The sequence below is a fragment of the Seriola dumerili genome, unplaced genomic scaffold (genome assembly GCF_002260705.1).
Source record: "Seriola dumerili isolate Sdu_G_001 unplaced genomic scaffold, Sdu_1.0 BDQW01000290.1, whole genome shotgun sequence".
NCBI classification, from domain to species: domain Eukaryota; kingdom Metazoa; phylum Chordata; class Actinopteri; order Carangiformes; family Carangidae; genus Seriola; species Seriola dumerili.
In genome coordinates, this window is record NW_019174545.1 from 3,482,532 (window position 1) to 3,506,032 (window position 23,501).

The window sequence follows — 23,501 nt, forward strand, 5'->3', positions numbered from 1 at the left end:
AGCTATAGGAAGGCTACTTCAAAAACAACCCCAAACACAGCATACCCTCTGCTTACACAGTGTGTACTCTGCAGAGAGCCCTATACTGGAACAATATCAAAGAACACCTATCGGGTATCCTGGAGGCCTAAAATCAGTGGTTATGAAGAATACTGGCAGGCCAGTAAATCCATAGCTGGCACAGGACTCACTGCCAATACTGTTGATACAAATAGATTTATGTTTTATTTGGCTGTAATAAAAACAGTTATCTAATGTTGTATAGCTTTAAAAAAAAAAAAAAAAAAAAAAAAAAGTATGAATTTTTTTTTTTGTTGTTGCTTCTTTTCTCTCTTGCGAAGAGTTAGATGAGATTAACATAACTCTCATGTCAATATATGAAGCTACAGCCAGCAGCTGGTTAGCTTAGCTTAGCAAAAAGACTGGTAAGAGGGGGGGGGGGCAGAGTTAGAATGATAGTCAGGCTAGCTACTTCTCCCTGTTTCCAGTCTTATACTAAGACTAAGTCTATACTAAGATAAGCTAACAGAGTTTCTCTCATCTAACTCTTGGCAAGAAAGCAAACATTTCCCAGAATGCTGAATTTTTCCTTCAGGAAGAAATGTACAAAAAATGATACTGTTTTTTATCAGAACTTCACTTTGATTAATCCTTTGTCCTATTTCTTTGTATCTGACATCATCTAGGCTCCAGTGGAGATGTGAGGCAATAGTCCCAATCACATGGGCCAAGACCAGGGAAGTGAGGGGTAACCATGCTTGAGGGCCATCATATGACACAGAGGGAGAGCGTTTCAGAGATGTTATTTTCTAATGCAATCTGCACGGAGACCTGTTTTCTTCCTGAAAGACCACCAAGCAGGCAGTAAGGAGATCTGTGAAACAGAGCGGACCAACTGTCAACCAGGATCACAGTCACGCATGACAGCTTTTCACAGTCCTCCTCAGCCGCCCCCCCCCCCCTTCCACGCTGTTCCTCCTCCTCCTGCCTTTTCACCCGCCTCTCATCTTCCTCACCCTTCACTGGTCACAATTATAGCATGAAGAAGAATGATTTTCCAAAACAGCATCACCCACCCCTTATCCCCCTGATCGGAGTGGAAAGCGTGAACCTGACAATGAGGACAAGTACAGGAGATTTTAAAAAGGAAAATACAATTGGATTTTTTGCTGTTATGCTCTCAAATCAGAAACAAAGTCAAAGTCTCTACTTCATGTATATTTATACAGTGGAGGTGATTGAAAAATTTCATCCATTCCTTTAGTATTCATCTTTTCCTCCAGTTTGACAGCACCTTAATTGGGACGGAGATGGTAAATTTTACTCTCTTGATAACCAATTTCCCTTCAAAAGCAGCCACACAAACAACAACAGTGGCATCCTCTTTTCATTTCTGTGGGTACATTTAATCTGCTTATCTGATTTGCTTATCATACACAATCATAATCACAAAGCAGACGCAGAGTTGCACAATTAAACCTGTCTAAGCATAAATGCCTCCTGCTCTCTGCTGGATTTTCCTCTCAGAGATGCCATGAAATGTTTAGATGAATTAACAATGAGTAGACACACTACAGATGCAGCGTCTGGCCCTTACTTGGCACATGGGAAAGTGAATGAACCACAGTGTGAACCCTCAGTTAAAGGGTTCATGTCCCACAGCAGCTGCATTAGAAGTGCAGTGTGTTCCAATGTGACACTACAGACGGCTCAGCTCAGAGTTAAGATCCCACTGCAACCGCATAATGCATATTTAAATCGGATTCAAACTGTACATAACTGGAGGCAGCCAAGGGCAACATTTTATATTCGATGTGATTATTATGTGAGATGTGTGGCTGCACGGAGGGGACTTGGTTGCTAAAATGCAGGTCAGGCATAATAACATTAATTATTCACATCTGAAGAGATTGGCTACCAGGGACTTAATATATTGTACATATAGTGTAAAGTAAGTTTTGGATAATGTTTCCTTTAAAGTCACCAGTTCATTTTGATTCATGGCTTTGATTTACAAAAGGAACACCTGCAGTAAACTCAAACTTCAATAATCAGGGGCTCACCAGGTAATAAGTCAGTGTATGTACAGATTTTACAAGACTACACCTCTAATCCAGAGAGAAGTCAGGGTCAGTGACTGTGACGGTGGTTTAAATAATTAACAAATAATTATGAACATACTGATCTGTTGTCAGTGAAACACAGTCATGTGCCTGTTTTACATATCAACAACCATACAGATTCATATGCAATCATTTGCATGAACAGGGGGTGACTGGGGACCATATTGCAGGAGACCAGAGTGCAAGCTGTTTATAGGCAGTAGGTATAAGAGGCATAACTCCACATGGGAAACCTGGCACGCTAACACCGGGGCCAGATGGAAGAAGAAAGGGGAGGCATGCAAGAGAGAAATAATATGTCAGAGGAAAGATAGAAAAAGAAAGTTGGATAAAAATAGAAACACAGACAGGCATAGGGATAAGAAGATAGGTAGCTGGTTAGGAAGAGAGATACACAAAGACAGACAAGGAAACAAGAACAGAGGTAGTGCTGGAAAAGGGTTTTTATATAAGGAAAAGAAAAAGAAAGAGAGACTGATGATAAGAAAGAGAAGTCTCTTCTCTGCAGGGACCTGTTTTTTTGAGCAAACCCTTTTATTTAACACCAAAATGCCTCTGACTCTCCCCTCCCTCGTTTCATCCCTCCTTCTGTCCAGCCTGGCAAATGCTTTGAATAGCTCACCACACACCAACAGATCCTACCGGGCCTAATCCTCCACCCCCACCCTCTCACTTAAAAATATTGTACAGTAACAGAGCGAGGTCATCTGCCCCCTTTAATGCCACTGTGTCAGCCCCTGCTCCAGAGTGGAAACTCAATCAGAACAGTTCACCGCTTCGGCTTTGCAGAATAATAATAGGATGGGTAGTGTATGTGTTTTTTCTCCGCGTGTTTTGCGTGTACGCGTGGGTACGTGTGCCTCTGGTGGACTGGCATGCCGGACCGGATCATTTTGCACCAGGGGGATCAAATTCATTCAGTGTCAGATAGCCATTGGAGCGTTGGGTCCTTTTGTTATGACTTCATCTGTAAAATGTTTTTTCCCACCACAAAACTCCATATGCTGTTCTTTCAGAGAGCATAATCTGGTTCTGTGTCATAACTACAGCCACAAATTATAGTTACCGTGACCATCGAGCTTTCCCCAGCTCTGCGTACCCAACCCCGGGCCCGAGGCTAACAACACTTTCCTTCCATTCATCCTTCCAATAGCCCTTTCAGCTGGAGGAAATTGCACTTACTCACCATAAAATTAGAAAGATCACAGACACGACAAATCGAGAGAGGAATGCCACCAGGCATGACAAAAGGTGGGATAGTGTTTTATAAAACTCACTTATGAACCACATGTTTCCCCGGCCTCTTCAGCATCATAATGACTTAAAAAAAAAAAAAAAACACGTAACATGCACAATGTTTACACGTTTGCTGTATTGTAGCTGTAATGGAGGAGCATTCATTACTAATGCAGACTTCATGCAGGACGAGACGAGGGGCGGCAACTATGATTTTGAAATCATGTTTTGCACGGAGGATGGATCGAAATACTACGATACCCATGAGCCTCAGCCGCCATTGCCAAACAGAGCTGTAGCGAATTCAAAACACTTTGGCTCTGTTCAGACCTGGCGTTAACATGCGTCTCGGGTGATCCAATCACAAGGGGACAGCTCTGACTACAGGTGTGAACGCACCAGTGACGCACAGAGATCTAATCACTCAGACCACACTTGCATGTGGCCAAGATTCTTTTTTTGAGTGTGAACGCAAATGCGTCGTAGGCCACATTGAAGGACCACCTACTCAACTGACTACTTTCTTCTGCCACAGTTTCATAATGAACTGAAATGAATTTTTAGTGTTTCTAAGACATTGATTTATTTGTTTGACCGCCATATATTGATTTTCAATTTTTTTTTTTGTCTTTTAGTATTTCAAATGTGTCAAATCTTTTTTCATTGCAGAGCTGATATCGATTCGCTAAGCCCCTCCTAGCCCAGCTCTATCCGTCTCTCTCTCTCTCTTTGGCTAAACCAACAACGCATTTGGTCTTTAACAGAAGTGATGTACATGTTTATTTGCATATAGAGCAGGGAGGTGAGATCCCATCACAAGTAGTCACTCAAGACGCATGTGGAGATGCATTTTAATGCCAGGTGTCAACAGACTTGCTTGGAGCCGTTCATTTGTGAGCGATTACCTGAGACGCATGTTAATGCCAGGTCTGAACTGGCCTTTGTAGCAGTTGGGAACAAAAGTGAACTAATTTAAACTTCTAAATGTTTTTTTCTGGTTGTTACGAAGTCTAATTTTTAGCTTACCAGCACACTGAGCAGTATTTCAAGCTATGTGATTAGATTGCTCATACCAAAATGCTCCTCGGTAGTTCAGCAGTCGCCTTCTCTCATTATGCTGCCATGTACACAAAAAATAAATGGTATTTTCATACACATACAAGCTTTGGAAGTGTGCAAACTGCTAGCAACCTAACCCTGTCTATGCATAAAATGAGCAGGTCTTAACTTTCATAGCACTGGATGCCAAAATGTCTCCACCCGCTTTCCAACTCTTATGTGATTGTGTTTGTGTTTACTTACTTGATGTTGCCAACCACTTGTCTACAGGCTCCTTCTGATACCCAACCACAATACGGGTCTCTGGAGGCTATACACGACCTGGAAGACAAACACATACACCATCAGCCCCCTCGTCATATTGCACACTGGAATATTGTTTCTCTGTCTGAGAGGGGATCAAAGTTTGTGTATGAGGATTTCATATGCAAACATCAGACTTACTTCTTGCATCTTCCATGTCTTTCGCAGCGAGACAGTGGTACTTTAACCACACAGGAGGTGAAAGCGACCCACAGAGCATGACTCTTGCTGTCTATCTGCATGCCAATGATGCGCTTGTCCTCTACACCATCTATACTGCACCTATGGGAGGAAGAGAGGAAGACAGGGAAGAGGATGAAAAATCGATTATTCTGTCTTTCCTTCAACTATTTTCTTGTTTAGGCACAAGGTCCAATAAAAAGTTGTCAGGGACAGTTGGAAGAAGTCAGAAAACAACATTTCACAGTTCATTTAAAAAGATAAAAAGAGAGAGATTAAGATGTGGCAGAAAGAGACTGCGAGGTCAGGGAGAAAAGAGATATAGCTGGACTTGAGAACTTGGGGTCAGGAACAGAGTGGGAGATAAAGAGAGATAAAGAGAAGGGGTGATACAGATACAACAGATAAACAGACAGATGGGCACTGTGAGCAGTCAGCAATAACACTGCACTTAACTATAAAACCCACTAACACTAACTCTTGCCCCCCCCCCCTCCTCTTGCTCCACCATTCTTCCATTCCTCCATCCCTGCTAGTCTTCTCTTCTTTGTCTCCTCGGCCCCACAGGAGCACACCCTAATCCCTCTGGGCGTGTCAAGCATCTTTCTATCCCTTCTCTCCATCCATTCCTCTCTCCATCCCACCATCCAACTCCTGGGATTTAATCTCCCCTTCGCAGTGCCCTGGTCCCGCATTAACGCTCTCAATTAGGGCTTAGAGTCCATCTACACTGGGTAATGCACAGCAATCGGGCCTGCGCTGATCCTGCCAGCCAGGGAGGGAAGCAGGCAAAGTCACTTACTGTACACGACTAAAGCCAGATGGCCAGCAGCCGGCGAATGCTCGGCCTCAGCCACAGAGACAGAGAAGAAACAAAGAGAGAGAGAGAGACAGAGAGGAGGAAAGAAAGAGCCACAACGAGGGGAGGGAAGAGAGGGCAGGGCCTGCCCTTCATCCCCTCCATACGGCTCGTCACATGGCCGCAGCATGTTGGACAACAAACAGTGGTAACCTTGAAAGCCCTCCTGTCAAGTCCTCGCTCGACTTCCCTTCTTCTTCTTCTTGGTTGTCTAAAACAATAACGTATTTCTCCTCTCTGCTTCTTTCCATCTCTCCCGTCTGAGCTTCACCTCAATTCTCTCTCCCTCCTCTGTTTGTATTGCCATTCGTTCGCCCTCATCCATTACCCCTCAACTAAATATTTGCTTTGGCAGGGTCATACTGTGGCTGATTTTTCCTTATTCACTTCTATTCCAAATACACAACAATGCTCAACTCACTTCACCCCACCATACCCAGCTCACCCACACACGCTCACATCCATACATGTACCAACAGCCGTGTAATGTATTAGTGAAAGATCACAGGCTGGCTCTAAAGACAAACACAGACCTCGGTGTGTGTGTGTGTGTGTGTGTGTGTGTGTGTTTCCTTTAATCAGCCAATGATTTTAGAGGAGCTGGGCCACGCTGTGGTTGGGAACCACAGCGCTACGCTATCCAGAGCCTTAGGGTCTATGTCTTTAATTTAGTAGCTGCGGTAGGACAAAGTGTAACCTGATAAAACTCTTTTAAATGATAGAGTAGCCATCTGGTTGGCTGGCTTCGCTATGTAGCTTGGGTCAGGGGAACTGACTGGTACTGATGGAGCTGGTGGGTTGGCGGGTTGGCTGAGTTGGGGGATGGTTGGAAACATGCAAAAAATCTCACACACACACACTCTCTCTCTCTCTCTCTCTCTATAACACACACATATGCAAAAATTGATCTTCTTTCGTTTGTAGCAACTGTATCCATGTGTTTCTCTATTTCTATCCATCTCTCTCACACATGCACACGTCCACCCAGAGCTACATACTTGTCCGGGTTGTAGACGTTGAGCTCCTCCAGGAACAGGCTATCGTTGAGGAAGCCGTTGTTCATCTTGGCCAGGAACTTGAGGATGATGCCTTTCTCCGATCCCAGGAAGACCACTGTGTGGTTCTTATGTGGACCCGCCTCATTGTCCACCACGATGCGCGTCAGACGATAACTGTAACAAGGAATACCATGTTAAATAAATAAAATCAATCAGTTGGTTAATTAGTCAGTTTGTCTACCAACAGAGGAACAAGTTTGCCCCTCAGAGGAGCAACAGATGGTGACGAAGGACACCAGCAAGGATTAAATGTAAATCTTTCTGTCCAGTACAGTACTCTTTCTGCTGGACCACATTCAGAAACTTGTGAGATGAAATTTGCATTGATAAAAAGATACTACTTACTTACTACTTAAAAATAAAGAAATAATAACTACAAAAACTAGGTGAATATAATTTCCTAAACAATTAATATGTAATCAATAAATCAGTTTGCCTTCCATCATTCATGTCAGATGTCTAAACAAGAATAAGGAACAGCAGGAGAGATTACACAGTTTTATTAATCTCATTAACTGATTGTTATTTCATTAAACTCAATCAGATTGCCACAGGACATGTCAGGTGGTTGTTCAAAGAAAAACATTACAAAAAAGTTGCTCATGCAACAGACAACAGTTGTGAATGCTGCACTCTTTTCTTATTGACAGCGGCTGGTCACACAATTTGGCTCAGCACCAAGTGGAGGTGCATAAAACTCAATTTTCATTTCAGTATTTGTAAAAAAAACAAAAAACAAAACAAAAAACAAGCAGATAGGCAGCTTGTAGCAGAAATCAGCAAATTAGACGCCTGCCTGTTAGTGTGTCTTGGATTGGTGCCCTATTCTGCTTACGGGTGTTAGAAATAAAAGTCAGATGGATCAAATAATAAGAACAGGTTTTAAGAAGTAGCCTCTTGAGGCTACCTACCTTTACCATCTGATTTCATCACATCACAGATGCCGGTATCTATCTCTCAATTAGTTTCAGGGCCAGGAAACTCTCCAAGTTATCAAAAAGGTACATACGTATCTATTCATCAGCGTGTATTATGCAAACGCATGTTTTCATGACTTTTTTATTGAAGGAGATTTAATTCAAAGATTAAAGATGAGAGCTTATCTTAAAATCTAGGAAGTCCACTTTCGCCCTCATTAATGGTTTACTTAGTGTTCTCAAACAGTACACACTAGTAAAATATTCATAACTCTGAAGGAGAATTTATTTTGGCTAGATTCATGTATATTTAACCTTACTAACAGTTTACACCATGAGCCTATTAAAAAAAATACAAGGTCAGATCCTCTTATCCCATCTCCCCTCTGTTTCCTTTAAATATCTCTATGCTTTGTGTCAGTGACTTTATCCAATCAACAGTAACAGCAGTCTGAAGGTCTAATGTGGTTTTGATCTCTTCAAGCATAACAGGCGCTCTAAGGACCGTGTCAATGTGATTTGATCTCAGAGAAATAATACAATCTCAAGGACTAAGACATTCACTGTGTCTCCTATTCAGGCTAATACAAATCTCAAGAGAGGGATTCTTCAGAGTGTCTCCCCTTTCCATTTGAATCACTATGTCCAGCCAGCTGAGGTCCCTGCCACAGCACAGCCAGGCTCAGGACAGAAAAGGCTCTTTCAAATTTGCAGCTAAAGCTCTTGCTGGATATTCGGGTGTCCTCTGCAGGGTGTTAGCAAGGATCAAACCCTATTACTGGTTTTGTTTCCAGCTGATTTCAGCTGAAGAATACTATTTCACATCAAGACTGTGATAATTATCACAAAAGACCTTACGCTCCTTCCACCTCATATGCCTTCATGATGTTTTTGAGCTTACATAATGCTTTTAACTACTGCCTTTGACTTGCATGCATGGCTCTGCTCACTGCGGTGTCATTTCAAATCAAATCAAATAGTCTGATTGCTGATTATGTAAAGACAGAAACACTGTTATTCATAATATGGCCATATGATAGGGTGCACTAATGAACAGAGAGCGTTGTAGGGATTACCTTGATGAAAGCTGTTCATATTCTGACTAAGCCTGCACAGTATGTAGGTCAAACCTCAGCAAAGTAGCTGCAAGATGTGATACGACGCAAATAATTTGTAAAACCGAGGAAGAATTCTCTATGTATCTCATCTTTAAAGTGATGTTACCACCACTGAGGCTTGTCAAGGGTCTGGCAAGCACTCCTGACCTTAAATCTTGAGCAGCTGCAATTGGGAACCAGGTCCATATGAAAAAGTAGATTTTTTTTTTTTTTTTTTTTACTTTTCACCAAATGCTCTGTCAGCTAGTTTTGCCCTGCCGATGGGACGGCGGCATGCTGTCGTATTCCCCCCAGAGGCTGGCTGAAATGTCTGTGTGAAGTGTAGCTAAAAGTCAGACAGACCTTTATGATCAAACAGTATCAGCCACAGTGCACTGGCTTTTGGGAAATGGGCTCAACTCTAAAAAGTCAGGAGAAAAACCGACCACAGAACAAAAAAAAAAAAAAAACTTTTTACTCCAGTATCCTCTCTTTGAAATATCTTCAGAGGATTTCAACAAGCAATTTGCAACAAAGACTAAACATTGCCAAAACCTCATGAAGAACATGAAGACAGACATCAAAGAGAATTCAAATTGTTTACTCTGTATTTATCACATTACTACACGGTCAGGGAAAATGATGTATAGGATATGGTGTGTATCACTTTTTCCTCTACTACGGTGAAATAGGTCAGCGGCTAGTTTGTGGTGGAGTACTACTGTGTTTTAATGAGGCTGTCTGACTCTCAGCGCAGCACTTCATGTAATTATTGTCCTGGGCTGAAGAGGCTCATAGACCTCTGATGACAACGGCCTTTGGAGTGTGTAATACGTACCGGACCATGGTCTTGAGGAACCAGGGCCTGTTAGCAATGGAGGGCACAGCCTCGTCCATCAGAGGATGCATCTTGATGAAGTTGAGTGTGTCGTCGGGGAACTCATTGGATACTTTGTACCTCTCCATGGATGGAGTGCCGGCGCAGTTGCCAGGCCTGCGAATGGAGAGCAGGAAAGAGGATGATGGTGATGAGGAGGAGGGATGACGGGAGAGGAAAAAATAGTGAGCAGAAGGAGGGTGAAGCACAAAACGAAAAACCGCTACATTGACTGTAAAGGGGTGGGGCGGGGGGTGATGAGCAATTCTTCATGGCCAGAGCTCCAATAGAAGACAGAAAGTTCTACTTTCCTACAATCAATGAGAGTGTAGCTTTAAATTACTAAACTGTCATTCCAAGAGGCTTTGGTCAGAGCAGAGGACATAGGATGTCTTCTTTTCTCTGGACCTGGGGTAAAGCACTGAGACATTCTATCTATCTGATCCTTTTACAGGGAGTTGGTGAGCTGCTTGTAAAAGAGAAGCTGCTTTTGATAGCATATCCCCTTTGCAGGCATCTCACCTCTTAGAGCTTGTAAAACCCCTTTACTGCGTGGTCTTTGATACCCTGCCACACCACATAATCCACACCAGGCCCTAGAAATATTAGCTCGCTGGCCACCGAATGTCAGACGCTGTCAAAATGTCAGGACCAAGCTCTAAAATATACTGTGGGGCTATACATGTGTGTGTGTGTGTGTGTGTGTGTGTGCGCGCGTGTGCGTGTGTGTGCATAAAAGAAAGGTATCTTCATTTTTCAATGAAAATCTTCCATCTTATGTGTATGTCACCACTTCAAAATAAGCAGCATGAGTATAAAGGAAATCCAGTGATAGAAGATAAAACCTTCAGCCATTCTATGCATTCCCAGATCCATCTTTATCATGTCCATACAGCCAAAGGACAGAATTTCAAGGGCAAATATAGTTTGCTTTGCTTTTTATAAAACATGCAATAGTGCACAATATAAAATCTATAATGAAAACATACAAAATAGTTTTTTTTAACCATTCAAATTCACCTGAAATAAAATGTAATAAAAGAAACTGACAGATGAGGTCAAGTCAGCTGCTGCTAATGTTAAATTAACCTCCAACTGATGATTAAGTCGCAGCATTTGCAGAACCATTTGTCACTGTAAAAAAAAAACCCAATGCTATAACATTTTCTTTGTTGTAGCTACATTTATGTCTGCGGACATATGGAGACCAGAGCGGAAACAGACATCTCTTAAATACGAAAATCTGTAAATGATTCAGTATGAGAGTGTAACACATGGAGGAACAGTCTGCTGCAGGGCCGGACCTGGGTGGCATTGTTACAACTCTCCGTCTGTTTGCCTGCAGATAAAAGGTCTGAACGCAGCAGAGGATGGAAATGAAATCAATCGCATCAATCACGACAGAAACAACGGCGGCTATATCTGATCTTTGCAACGTCTGAACTTGTTGAACATAAGCAAGTAATTACATGCTAATTGAGGGGAGCGGGCAAACTCACACATATTCACACAATGCACAGAGATGAATGCAAAAAGAGTACAGTACAGAATCTCTGTAGGTGAGGTACCGCCTCCTCAGCCATACGGGAACACACACACGCACACCCGCACAGGGTACCAACAATTATCATGGCCCAGATCTTTGTAGTAAATCTGTTTTTTTTTTTTGTTTTTTTTTCTGGAGGATAAGAGAGCAGCTCTTGGCGCGCTAATTAGCAAGCAATAGATGGGAGATTGATCGGGCTGGTGCATTTGTGGAATTAGCCAGCCATCTGTAAAATGATCTCATGCTTCATTTGTTGATAGTGAGCCCTTCTTTAATGCAACCGCGTGTGGGGGAGAGGTGAGGTAATGGGTTAGGGGTATAACTGTGAAAAAATGTGGCATCTGTGGGAGTGTGTCTGTGCACACAGGGTGTGGGTGTGACGCAATGTGACATAGGATGTGTAATCCCTGGCAAAAAAAAAAAAGGACATATAAAAAAAAAAAAAATGACGCAACATGACTTAAAATTGGCGTGCTATTAACACATCATAATTCAACAAGTCTTGTGCATTGACTAGGGCGCCATATATCGCACGTGTGTGAGAGGAAGAGAGAAGCAATGTGACTGAATGAGAATGTGTGTGTGCTTGTGCGTGCGTGTGTGTGTGTGTGTGTGTGTGTCTGTGTGTTGTGGTTAATTAACTGCTGTTGTACCTTGGCTTGGGAACCTTCTCTTCAGGAAACGGCGTCCAGGTGGAGTCTGGGGATTTCTGCTCTTTGAAACGCCCTGTGAACGTGTTGGCTACCTCCGCCATGTCATAGGCGCACACTGCTGAGCCTGGGATACTGCCAAAAAAAGAAAAAAAGAACACATAAACAATCCCCTTGACAGAACACATCAAAGAAACACCTTTCCAAGCCTGGACTATCACCAGGAGACAGAAAAATGGTTTTACACTCCCCCTTTCAGAAGGGTTAAATCCCTTCAGGATGTGTCATTTAAGCTTTTCCATATTTACACTGGGTGACAGAGTCAGGTTTGCAACGTTGTCAAGGTTTTGCTAAAGTAGAAAAATAAGAGGTGTCAAGATCTTTATCCTCACTTCCCTCACCTATACAAAAAAAAAAAAACAACACATTTTGTGGTTTAAAAAAAAGTTCTATTTCCTCCATTTAATAGAAATATTCTATTCTTATTTCTGTTTCAATTACAGTTTCAGTGCTATTGTACCCATCATGTTACTGAATACACTGTCATAGTATATGAGTTACAGTGTCTGCCTGCCAAGCCTCATGAGGACACACATTCCCTAACCATCCCCTCTAAGACTGGCTTTCCCCAAAAGCCTTGAGGCATCAAAGTTCATCACAAGTCCACTGTTAAGCAAGAAATATGGACAACAGATTATCTTATTATTGCTATTCATTTTAAGGGGAAAAACACCCTCTTGTGATAGCAGTGGAGCCACAGGCTTCTGTCCGTCTGTGTGGAATCAATGCATAGCAGCCTGCTGAGTCACTTTTCTATTTTCCCTGCATCTGCTCTCTGAAATAAAAACTAAGAAGTGTTTATTCTTTATCAGACTTTCTTTATAAGAGAAACATCTTTGTCTCTCTCAGCTGGCTGGATTTTCTGGCTGTTGCATCATGGGTTAAACTCATCAACTAGACACTGGGGAGACAGCATACACAAGGGCGGTATTATAAAGAGCAAGGTCAGAGAGCTGTTAATTCTTGGCTTAGCTACTAAATTACAGTAATTACCCTCTACATTGGGTATGTACAGAAAGTTAGACAATAGCATGTCTTTTTATACCAGGCTGCTAACAAGGCAGATAGATGGTGATGGCGAGCGAGTCGGCCAGTTAGCGAGTGGGCCAGGCAGCATCCCAGACAGACAATTAAACGACACACAACCCTGAGAGCTGCCTACAGTCTGGATGTGCTCCCTCTAATTTCACCCCCTGACTATGAAATGGAAAATTAATGCCAGGATCAAAACTGGCGCTTATAGAAATTTTCAGAGGCCCTGCTTCATTGGGTTTTAATGTCCATTAACCATGCTCAATTGCACTGTCACAAGCAATTGTCTTATCTGCTAAAAAGCAGCCATAAAATGGAAAATTACAATATGTGCGAGCTATCAGCCAAGCTTTATGGCTTTGTGGTAATTTTCAATTTAGATAAAAACTCCCCCTGCCTATGAATATGAAAGCAGCTCTGAATATGATTTGTAAAAAGGAAAAATAAAATTAAACACCTGCATGTCAAAAGGGCAACAAAACAGTTTTGACAGAAGATGTAAATGTTGACCCAGTATTCTCCGGAAGTGCAAGAGGCACAGCAGAGGCGTGCGCCACTAACATTAACAAAGGTCAAGCTGTCACACTGTTGATGAATTGAGGGCATTTATTTTTAAAAGTATTTCAAACTGAGTAAGATAATTGGTTTGATAAATAGGAAGTGCAGCAGTTGTTGACACACATGAACGCATTTGTGACAAGAGAAAAGATGGCTGAACAAAAATGACCTCAAGATATCAGTTCCATCTGTTGCTCACCTCAAACCTCTTCAGGTTTGATACACCTGTTGCTTTTTCAATGCCTTGTTTAGCTTTCTGTTCTGTACCTGTTGTAAGGTGTGGAGAAAGTTGCCATCACCACGTCCCTCCCGTTGATGTGGATGACATCTGTCACCGCCTGCAGAATGTTGAAGTAGAAGTGGGAATCGCCGGGGATGGAGCAGTTCAGCCGAGACTTGAGGAAGGAGGTCCACTGCTTCTCCAAGACACGAGGTGAGCCACCTCGGTCGTTCTTACAAACCCTGGCCACCCGAGGAAACACCACCTGACACACAAGAGACACACAGCTGAAAGGTTACATTTGAATGGCTCAGGGTTTTACATATCACATCTCCAGTCTCGGGGTCTTGTACTAAATATTTAGCAGTCCATCAAAAGAGAGCTCCTCCAGTTTAGCATTTTGTGGAATTCAAGATGCAGAGTTAAAAAAAAAAAAAATCTAAATTGATGCCGATGCCTTCTCCTTTCATGTCAAAAAGGAAACTTGAACCTGTATATTTGCCATGACAATGGAACATGTGACATTAACAGCGACTAAATGGACCTGGTCGTGAGATTGTTCCCTCAAATGATGCTTCCAAAGTCAAGGACAAACCTTGAATTTCAAAGTGTAACTTTTGAATTAGATGTTTAGGTCTTTGAATGACAAAAATCTTTGGGAGACACCACAGTGACTTCATCCAGTGTTTCATCACTTTATACAAAACTACAAAACACAGAAGACTAAATTGGTGTGTTTGATAGGCTGTTAAAGAGTCAGCACCTTGGCAACAGAAAATTTAGAGCATACAGCCTCAAAAAGGAGCCGGCACTGTAATTACTAACTGTGCCGTAACATCATGTAGCCCGAATTGTAATTAGTTGTTGTCACACTATACTTAACAGCAATAAATCTAACCCTGACCTGAAATTGCAGCCTGGAGTAAACAGTGTGAATGGGAGCGAACATGCATTTAAACCTGCTTCCTACACACACGCCTAAACACACTACAACACACACACACACACACACACACACACACACACACACACACACACACACACACAGACACACACACACACACCAACATGCAGAAAACACCCAGTTCCTACTAAGAAGAACACACTCTCTCTCTCTCACACACACGTGGCTGTTCACTGTGAGATTACAGGGCGCTGAGATTACAGAAAAGGTATTACACTGAACAGGTGAGACTGTCAAACTGAATGTGGAATTATGTCAGCTTTACATATTACAGTTCAGTGTGTCACATTTCTACTCCCTGCAGATAGCTGAGCACTGGTTTATCTGTGTGTTACTTGGGAACACACACACACACACACACACACACACACACACACACACACACACACACGCACACACACACGCATAAATGGTTCAAATACACACACATATGGTATATAACATAAATGTCTTACAGTGAACAAATATTTTACTTGAGGCTTGTTAAGTCACTTGTGTAATGAAAAATGTATCATTATACATTTTCCAGATAACAATGCAACAACCCAACATTAAAACAAAAAGCAAACACAAACTTGCCACAGCAGATTTGTCAGCATGTCATAAAGCAGAGCTGACTATTTACATTGTCAGGGAAGGCCATTCTACTGTATCTAACAATGAAGAGATATCATTCACTAAATGTTAAATTACTCTCTGCACCATCAGCTCTACCACCACATGCATAATTATACTGACATTGCTTTCAAAACACCCAGCAGATTGAGAGGTCTGATCTGTATTCATGCCCTGTATAACACATGCCTGTCACTTCTGGCAGCGAATCCATTATTTCTGTGATTCTCGTTACCTCCGCTCTGTTCCCGTCTCGTCCCTTCTCTTTCTCACTCTCTCTTTAGTGTCTCCTTTCATTTATACTGAAAAATACATATTGAGCGATTCATTTCCATAACACATTTTCTTCTACCTGGTATCCAATTAAACTTTCTCAGGTCAGGGTCCAAAACTGAATTGAGGAGATTAATAGAAAAACGTCTGTTAATGTCCCTCTGGTGTAAAAACCTGAAGAAAGCCTGTTTCTTCTTCAACCTCTCCTCTTCCACCCGTGTCTCATTTCTCAGAGACACTTGGGTGGAATTCCTCTTGGGAAACATTGAGACGATAGGTCAAACGGGAGCGTTGCCGGACGGACATGGAAGTGCAATTCAAGCCATATATTTAGCCTTCAAAATGGGATCTCTATTCACAGATTTAAAAAAAAAAGAATCTATTTTAAGTCCTGCATCCTGCCCAGTGTTTATCTGCTACTGAAAAATGTTTTGGCCACCTTACAGCTCCTGAAAGCCTCCTTCCAGTTGTGTGATACACCCATATCCTGTTAGTTTCCTCAGGCACTTCCTGATTCTCTCTGTAAATAGGAAGTCACCTCTCATTACAGTTCAAACAATAGCCGAAAAATAGGGCCTGTGCTTACCTTTCCCATTGTGTTGTACTCCATGGCAATTTCCCGAAAGAAGAAGTAGATGAAGTCCCCATAATCAACTGCCTGGACAAAGTACGGCTCTGCAGGAGGAAAAAAAAATGAAATAAAATATTAGTTAAAAAAAAAAAAAAAAGTGACGTTTTGCCGTGACAAAGCAGTTCTGACACCATATTTCACAGTAAACAGGCACAATGTCAGTCATATTATGCAGAAAAGCACCGACTGTGAGCGTTGAGTGCCTCAATCTATCATCCATCATATCAGCGAAACAATTTGCATGCAAGGAAAGAAGGATCTCTCTATTGAGTTTTGACAGGCTGGACTTGAGTTTGTTTCTCCCCGGGGCAGAGCAATTTCCTGGCTACATCAACTCTACCAGGACAGGTTGGCAAAATGACTGTGTCAAACAGAGCGTGTAGCATTAGCATAAGTGCTCCTTCTCCTCATATCTAGATTCATACACGGAGGTGCAAAGATACATAAAGCACAAGTTAAGGAAAGCACCAACACGCATGTTCAGCCCTGGCCTTATTTTCTAAACTTGTCAGTCAGCTGGGTGCTTTCCAACTGCAGGGACTTTGTTTGTGTGTCCCATACTCACCTTTCAGCCATTTGGAGTCGTGTTTGACAGTGCGCAGAGTCGGGCTGTCTCCTAGGCTACGATAGATGACCGCATCGATCGCTAGAAAGTCTGTTACAGTGGCCGAGTACAGCTTGCCATCTGGAGAGGGAACACAGAGACGGAGAAAGCAATAAGGAGGAAAGACGGAGATGGAGAGGGGGGAAGAATGAAGAAAGAGAGCCACAAAGGAAGAGAAGAAAAAAAAAAGGTGAAAGAGAGGGAAGTTTAGTCAAGAGAGAGAAACACATGAAGCCACTCAGAGATTCCTGCAGTCTGTGGCTGGATACACTAACATGTTTTAGATGGCTCAGACCTGGAAAATGAATGAATCACACAAACCAACGAGACTCTCTGATGGACAACAAACAGGGCTGTACACAGACTTGAACATGTTGCACATTTGTAATTGCTCACTCTCGCAAACACTCTTCAAAAGCTCAAACAAACACTGAAGCCCTGCACACACACCGTCTCTCTCAGAGCACCACAGAAACCCACAGTCACACACTTATATGCACGTACGTACACACGCATGCTTCACGAACACAATCCACCGCCGGCATGACCTCAGCCCGCCTCGGCTTTAACCACAGTGGAAAGTCAAACTACATAATTGAAAGGATAGCAGTCAGAGGAACCCTCTTGATTACTCAGTGCTTCCAGCTCCTTCCAAGCGGCTCTGCTACACATTAACTGGTCAAGCTATGTGTTTGCTCTCTTTCTCGGCTTGAAACAGGCAGGGACAGCTCATCAATAGTGCCATAAATCAGTTCACAGCAAATATGAATGGGGACTGGATGTCTTTAGCAGCCTGCGGGTCCGTTGCATGAGAAGAATCGCACCCCGCCAACGGAAAGCTGACTCATTCCGGTCCCATCCATTTGTGACTTGTTTTTAATTTCATGCATTTTGAAAGAAAAGTGAGCGAGAGACAAAGGAGACGACAGAAAACTTCTATAAAATCGAGAGACGGATGATTCTGTTTCTTCTGTTCTCACTTTAGAGCTGATGTGTTTCCAGAGTGCTCTAATAAGCAGCGAGTTCCTGACACAGAGCAAATGTGGCCCCGAGTTCGATGATTTGCTCTAGTGCTTGTAACACAGATTGGCTTTCCTTCTTTGACATGTTGTCGGAGCACTGCCATTAGAATAAACCGCAGGGTATTAAGAACAATATTAAATACAACCGCAACTAATCCCCTCGCTCAAATAGACGCAACTTTCCCATCCAGCTCAAACATGTTCCAGTGTTTAATAAGTGCACATAGGAGAAAATTAGGATTAATGTTTTTGCCTCATGGCAGTCAATGAGTGGTGGCAGTATCACACTCACAATCTATTTTCACCTCATGGCGACTTTCACCAATGTTAAGCCACAGTACGGAGGCTTTCGAAATTCACATTCGAGACAAGTGTAATAAAGATAATTGTGAGTTCAACATACACAGGTTTAATCTTACCAGCAAAGAGGGCAACATTGGCATGCTTGGCATCATATGGACAGCGTGCCATCCCACTGATCTCCTCTCCCAGAGCCTCCAAGGTGTCCATCTAGGGTCACAGATGAGGTGAAAGGTCAACAGAGGGTCAAGACAATGCAGTCATGTTGTCAAACAAACAATGCAGTTGAAATACGGCTTAGACAGGAATTGTTGGTTCCCAGTTGGAGGAAAAAGATCTAGAAGAGGAAAAGGAGAAATGTGCTCAAATGTCAAAACAATGAAAATCTGACGGCACCGCTAGAAAAAAGAAAAAAGAAGTACTGTGTTAAAATGGAAAAATATGATGTGAGTCAAAATAGTCCCAAAAAGTTGCGGTACCCAGCCCAGGAGTGTGTCCATCTAGCTCTGACCTAAGCTAATATCCAGTGGATGGAACTGTGGTGTCCTACTGAGAGCTGTCAAAGCAGCCCATCTGGGAAACTGTCATGGAAGAAGATAAAAAACAAAACAAAAAAAAAAAAAAACAGACAATTTTCCACAGAAACATGTTTCACAGTATGGGTGGACGTGGTTTGCTTTCCCCCTGCCATCTTTTATCCTTCGGCTGGTTCTGGTGTTAAAGAAGAGTTTTAATAACCCTCGAGACAGATCTTTAACCCATTTACTGTGGTGCTTTCCCTTGCCCTGATTTCTCAAGTCTGTGCTTTTGCTGTGAAGAGGAAAGAAATGGGCAGAGGGAAAAAATGGGTGAGCACATGGCCCTGAGCAGGGAACGTGGGGACTTTTTACTAAAGCTCAGTAGTTTTTAAATAGTAGATCATACAGTAGTCATTATTTTCGATTTTGCAGCCTTAACTTTGTCTTAAATGCTAGGAGCTTTTCCTTGGGCGAGACTCCTACTTTTAATTCTTCACCTAGACAATGTATAAGTTGTCTTTTCTTAGCACTGGGAGTGTATTTTATCCAAACTTTTTTTGTCATTCTGTCACTCAGTAGTCCCATTTCCATGAGTTATTTTAAGGCCCTCTCCATTGTTTAAGAAGCACTGCTGGTCTAGTTTAGGGCTTAGTGATGATCTCTGTGAATTGGAACTTAGTTTTTTTCTTGTTTTGCGCCCTGGTTGGTTGGGGTATGATTGGCTGGGCATGGCAGAGGATCAGATGTGGGTGAAAGGTCAATATCATCCCACCCTGGGTAGGCTTGTCTTCCCCAGCAGGCCATAGGATGCTCTGTTACCCTGGCTAACGACCAGGGCTACACACAAACACAAGAGAGAAGAAGAAGTCATATTACGCTGGCCAGAAGCTGAGGCCAGGGAAGATTACCGAACGCACTGTTTGCCTCCAGAGTTCACAATACATAGTAATTTTTCTTCTCTATCTCAGTTTCTATCTCTCTCGTATTCTACTTCCTTGCTTCCTCACTTTCTCCCTTTCTCTTCACAAAGAAGAGCGCAGCTCGCCAAGGCTGCAAACTGCTTACGCCGCCCTTTCTGGTCTCTAAACAGGTCATTTTGTTTTCTATTCCTGTCTCGGCGGAAACGGTTATCATCTGCCCACTAAAAAGGTCACACACACTCCGGCGCAATGCTGGAAAAGCCTGCCAGAGAAATTGTTGAGGCTGATTTGGCAGAGAAAATTACAAGTGACCTTTTACAACAAACACAGAACCACCAGCAGCAGCGCATTTCTCGATTTCTCATTCCTTCTGTTTCTTCAAAAAATTATAGGAGGATAATATATGGAGGCGAGCTGGTTTGAAGATATATATTGTTATTAGACAGGGGAGACTGTAATTATAGATTAGGCTGAGTTAATCATAAGGGACGTGAGTCACTGAAGGTCAGGTGCGTCCACTGAATCACAGCGTCTGTGTGTACAGAGCGACAGGGCAACTCGGTTAAGCTTGAAACGTCAGCAGCTTCTGTGTCAGCTACCTTAACACAAACACTCGCGCCTCTGACACACAACACACACTCACATATCTCTCACGCCACAGCAGCTACCCCCACCCTCACCATCTCCTCAGTTGATTTCACTGAGGAAATGACCTCTGTCTACTGGGCCTGGCTGACTGTCACTGATCTATTCCTGCCGTTTGAACAGAGGAAGACACTCCCAGCCCGGCCACTGATATTACGTACAGCTCCAGTCTCCTGTCAAGTTGGCATGTGCGGAGAAACAACAGCCCGTGTGCTCGCTTGCATGCTGTTAGCCTTGTCTGAAGCAATACTCCGTATTCTTGAAAGGGGCAATAGCAATCCATAAAACTGCCACAATCAAGCACAACATTTTGAAACATTACCATAAAGAAATTTGATGTTTAAACAGCCAGATGGATTTGTTTACCTTGTTTACCAGGCAAACCCTATTATGCTGTAACCTCCACTAGCTGCAAAAAAAAAAAAAAAAAAAAAGAAAGAAAGAAAGATGTGCTTCAGCTTTGTAGAAACACAATTCAAAGTAATGGGAAGGGAACAGTAGTGCTGTCACACTTCGTCAGCGCTGCCTTAACAACACACTGTTCAGTGGGGATCTATTGTAGCTTAGCAGATGAATGTACAGTAACCTTGGCTCAGAGTGCAGTGTATCTAGATGAATTAATTACTACAACAGCTCGTTGGTGTTTTCCATAGGCTATATACTAATTAATTAGACAAACACAATGTAGATCCAAAACATGCCCATCAGGAGTGTTATAATTGGTTCAGCTTCACTACTCAGGGTGAGGGACACGTTCTACTTCTGTGTCTCTGTTGTCTTTATTGAGGACCCTGTTATTGGCTTTATTCATCACTGCTGAGGGATTTGTGAAATCTTACTAAGGACAAACTTAGGGTAAACTGAGCCAGCATCCCGCTTATTAACTGTTTGCTTGAAACAGCTTCCTTGAAATATTACGGACGTGTTTATTTTTTAGAATAAGCACAGTAAAGGGCGTCTTTGCTGCTGCAAATCGACACTGGTTCCAAAATAATCTTAGATATGAAGTTACTAATCTGTCGGGAAGGGTAGCCACTAACAGATGAGAAAGGCCCCAGAGGAGAAAAAGAAAAGTTTTTAAAAAAGGATAGATCTTTCTTCCACCAATCGATATTGTTATTGAGCATTTTGCGGCTGAGTTGAATCCCTACACATTTCTTGATATGCAGTCCATATTTCCACACCTGCACAACTTTCCTCTTCTACAAAGGTCAAATACACAAGTTCACACCTGGGTCAAAAGTAGTTGTGTAAACCAAACAAGGACATATCTCCCTGGGAGATTAATAGTTGTGGCCCACTTCTCTGCAGCCTGTGTCTGAGCCCTGGGAGGATGAACTCTTTTCCCTGACCACCTTTTACACCAGAGCAGGAAACTGGAGGCTCTGCAGCTGTTGAAAGAAATGGAGGAAGGAGGAAGGAGCTCATTTATCTAAACCTTCAGCTTCTTCAATGATTGATCTTTTGGAGAGAAACTGGTGAACATACATTGCACAAATACGTCAAGAATTTGTGGTCTTGCAATGTGCAATCATTAATTACCTCTTAAAATGTAAGCTGTTGTCTTTCTTTTTAATTAACATTTTGTCAATCAAACAGCTGCTGGAAAAGCAGCAGCACAGAAAGATGTGGATGATTTTCACCTTGTTGATTAGAGTAAATCCCTGTGTGTGCATTCATCATATTTCAAATGCAAAGACTTGACACAGATGAAATTTCCCAGTACACCTCAGTCCACCAGTATCAAGTCGAGGACACATCACCTGGGACCCACTGCCTCCAAGACTCCCCACTGATTCCCCCCACTTCGCCCGGCAACCGGCGATGAAACTGACTCCAGTCATATATCAGCCCAGCTGGATGGGGTGTTTATTATTACAGCACAGCAAGGGAGTGACAGAGGGAGAAAGCAACAGAGGGAAAGATGGCAGAGTGGTGGGAGCAACGGAGGGGGAGAGGAATTAAGGCTGGCAGGAGAGGAGGAGAGAGGGAGGGGGGTGGGTGAAGAGAAGAGAGGAAGCTGGGTGCTGTGTAGTGTCGAGTGAGAGAGGACTGTGACATGGCTGTCACAGGTGTCTGTCTGTGTTTTTTCTGTATGCATGCATGTGTGTGTAACCAAGCGCTGACACTACCAACACAAGGTGAAGTGAGGATAATGAGAAGAAGCTAAAGCTAATGAACATTCGTAGGGTTTGCGGGAAGGAAAGAGGTAAAAATAAATAGGTAACCAGGCAGGGAAGGTGTTAGAACAGAAAACAACATGGGGTGTTGCTGGTTTGGGCGGGTGCCCTCCCTGCCCCCTATGTCTCCCCCCTCCGTCTCCCTCCACCTCTGCTCCCCTCCGTCCCTTCCCACTCGCCCTCGCAGCGTTGTTGATTAATGTGGGATGAGGCTGGCCCCGAAACAGAAGCTCTTTTCAGCGCTGTCACACTGGGGAGATGGAGAGGCAAACTGTGGCCAAGGTGGATTTAACCACAAACAGACACACACAAATTCACACACACACAAATACACACACACGCACGCACGCACGCACGCAAGCACGCACACACGCACGCACGCACACATTTGACCGAGCAGAGTGGATGAGCCCAGCAAGCCATCAAAGGCCTGGTATCTGCCCAGAGAGCCTGCCAGCCTGCCAGCCGTACAGTGTGTGTGTGTCTGATGATTTAGTAAAATGTGTGTGTTGTACGTTTGTGTGTTTGCACAGTTGTCAGTGTTTGTTTGGGGGCCTTCACACTTCTGTGGCATTTGTATGTGCATTTGCATGATTGTGTGCATGTGATTAGTGGTACTTTTTACAACATTCAATATCAACAAATTCCAATATCTTACTCCTTTGACAGCCTTAACATTTAATCAGATTTAGAAATGGCATATTGATTCAATTATTTCATGATTAAAATGGCTATTTTGTTCAACCAGAGTAATTACAATTAAATTATTATCAAAGGGAAAGAGCAGTTGCAAGCATATTAAATCGACTCATACAATGTCATTATGATATATGTTAAATGGCCGGAAACAAAGAAAAATATTAATGAACAGTTGAATAAAATAATTATATTTTATCATATATTATTCCTCATTTATTTTGAGATTAGGGTAGCACCACATCCATCGTGTGAAGTAATTCATGTACACAATGATTGATTTTCATGTTTGCAGAGGCAACCGTGCTTGTGTGAGCGTGCGTGCGTGCGTGCGTGTGTGTATATGGTCATTTTAACA

General features: G+C 42.7%; 1 protein-coding gene across 2 annotated transcripts in view; it reads right to left on the minus strand.

The window, feature by feature from the left end:
- The window catches only part of sema6a (semaphorin 6A), a 58,076-nt gene that overhangs the window by 18,454 nt on the left and 16,121 nt on the right, over window positions 1-23,501 (minus strand). For both annotated transcript variants that reach the window (XM_022757693.1, XM_022757692.1), the window contains exons 6-14: window positions 18,304-18,394; window positions 16,824-16,943; window positions 16,214-16,302; window positions 13,823-14,040; window positions 11,909-12,040; window positions 9,671-9,826; window positions 6,759-6,932; window positions 4,863-5,003; window positions 4,662-4,739 (exon numbers count right to left, since the gene is read on the minus strand). In XM_022757693.1, the coding sequence (XP_022613414.1) occupies window positions 4,662-4,739; window positions 4,863-5,003; window positions 6,759-6,932; window positions 9,671-9,826; window positions 11,909-12,040; window positions 13,823-14,040; window positions 16,214-16,302; window positions 16,824-16,943; window positions 18,304-18,394 (1,199 nt within the window). The remainder of the gene's footprint in view (window positions 1-4,661; window positions 4,740-4,862; window positions 5,004-6,758; window positions 6,933-9,670; window positions 9,827-11,908; window positions 12,041-13,822; window positions 14,041-16,213; window positions 16,303-16,823; window positions 16,944-18,303; window positions 18,395-23,501) is intronic.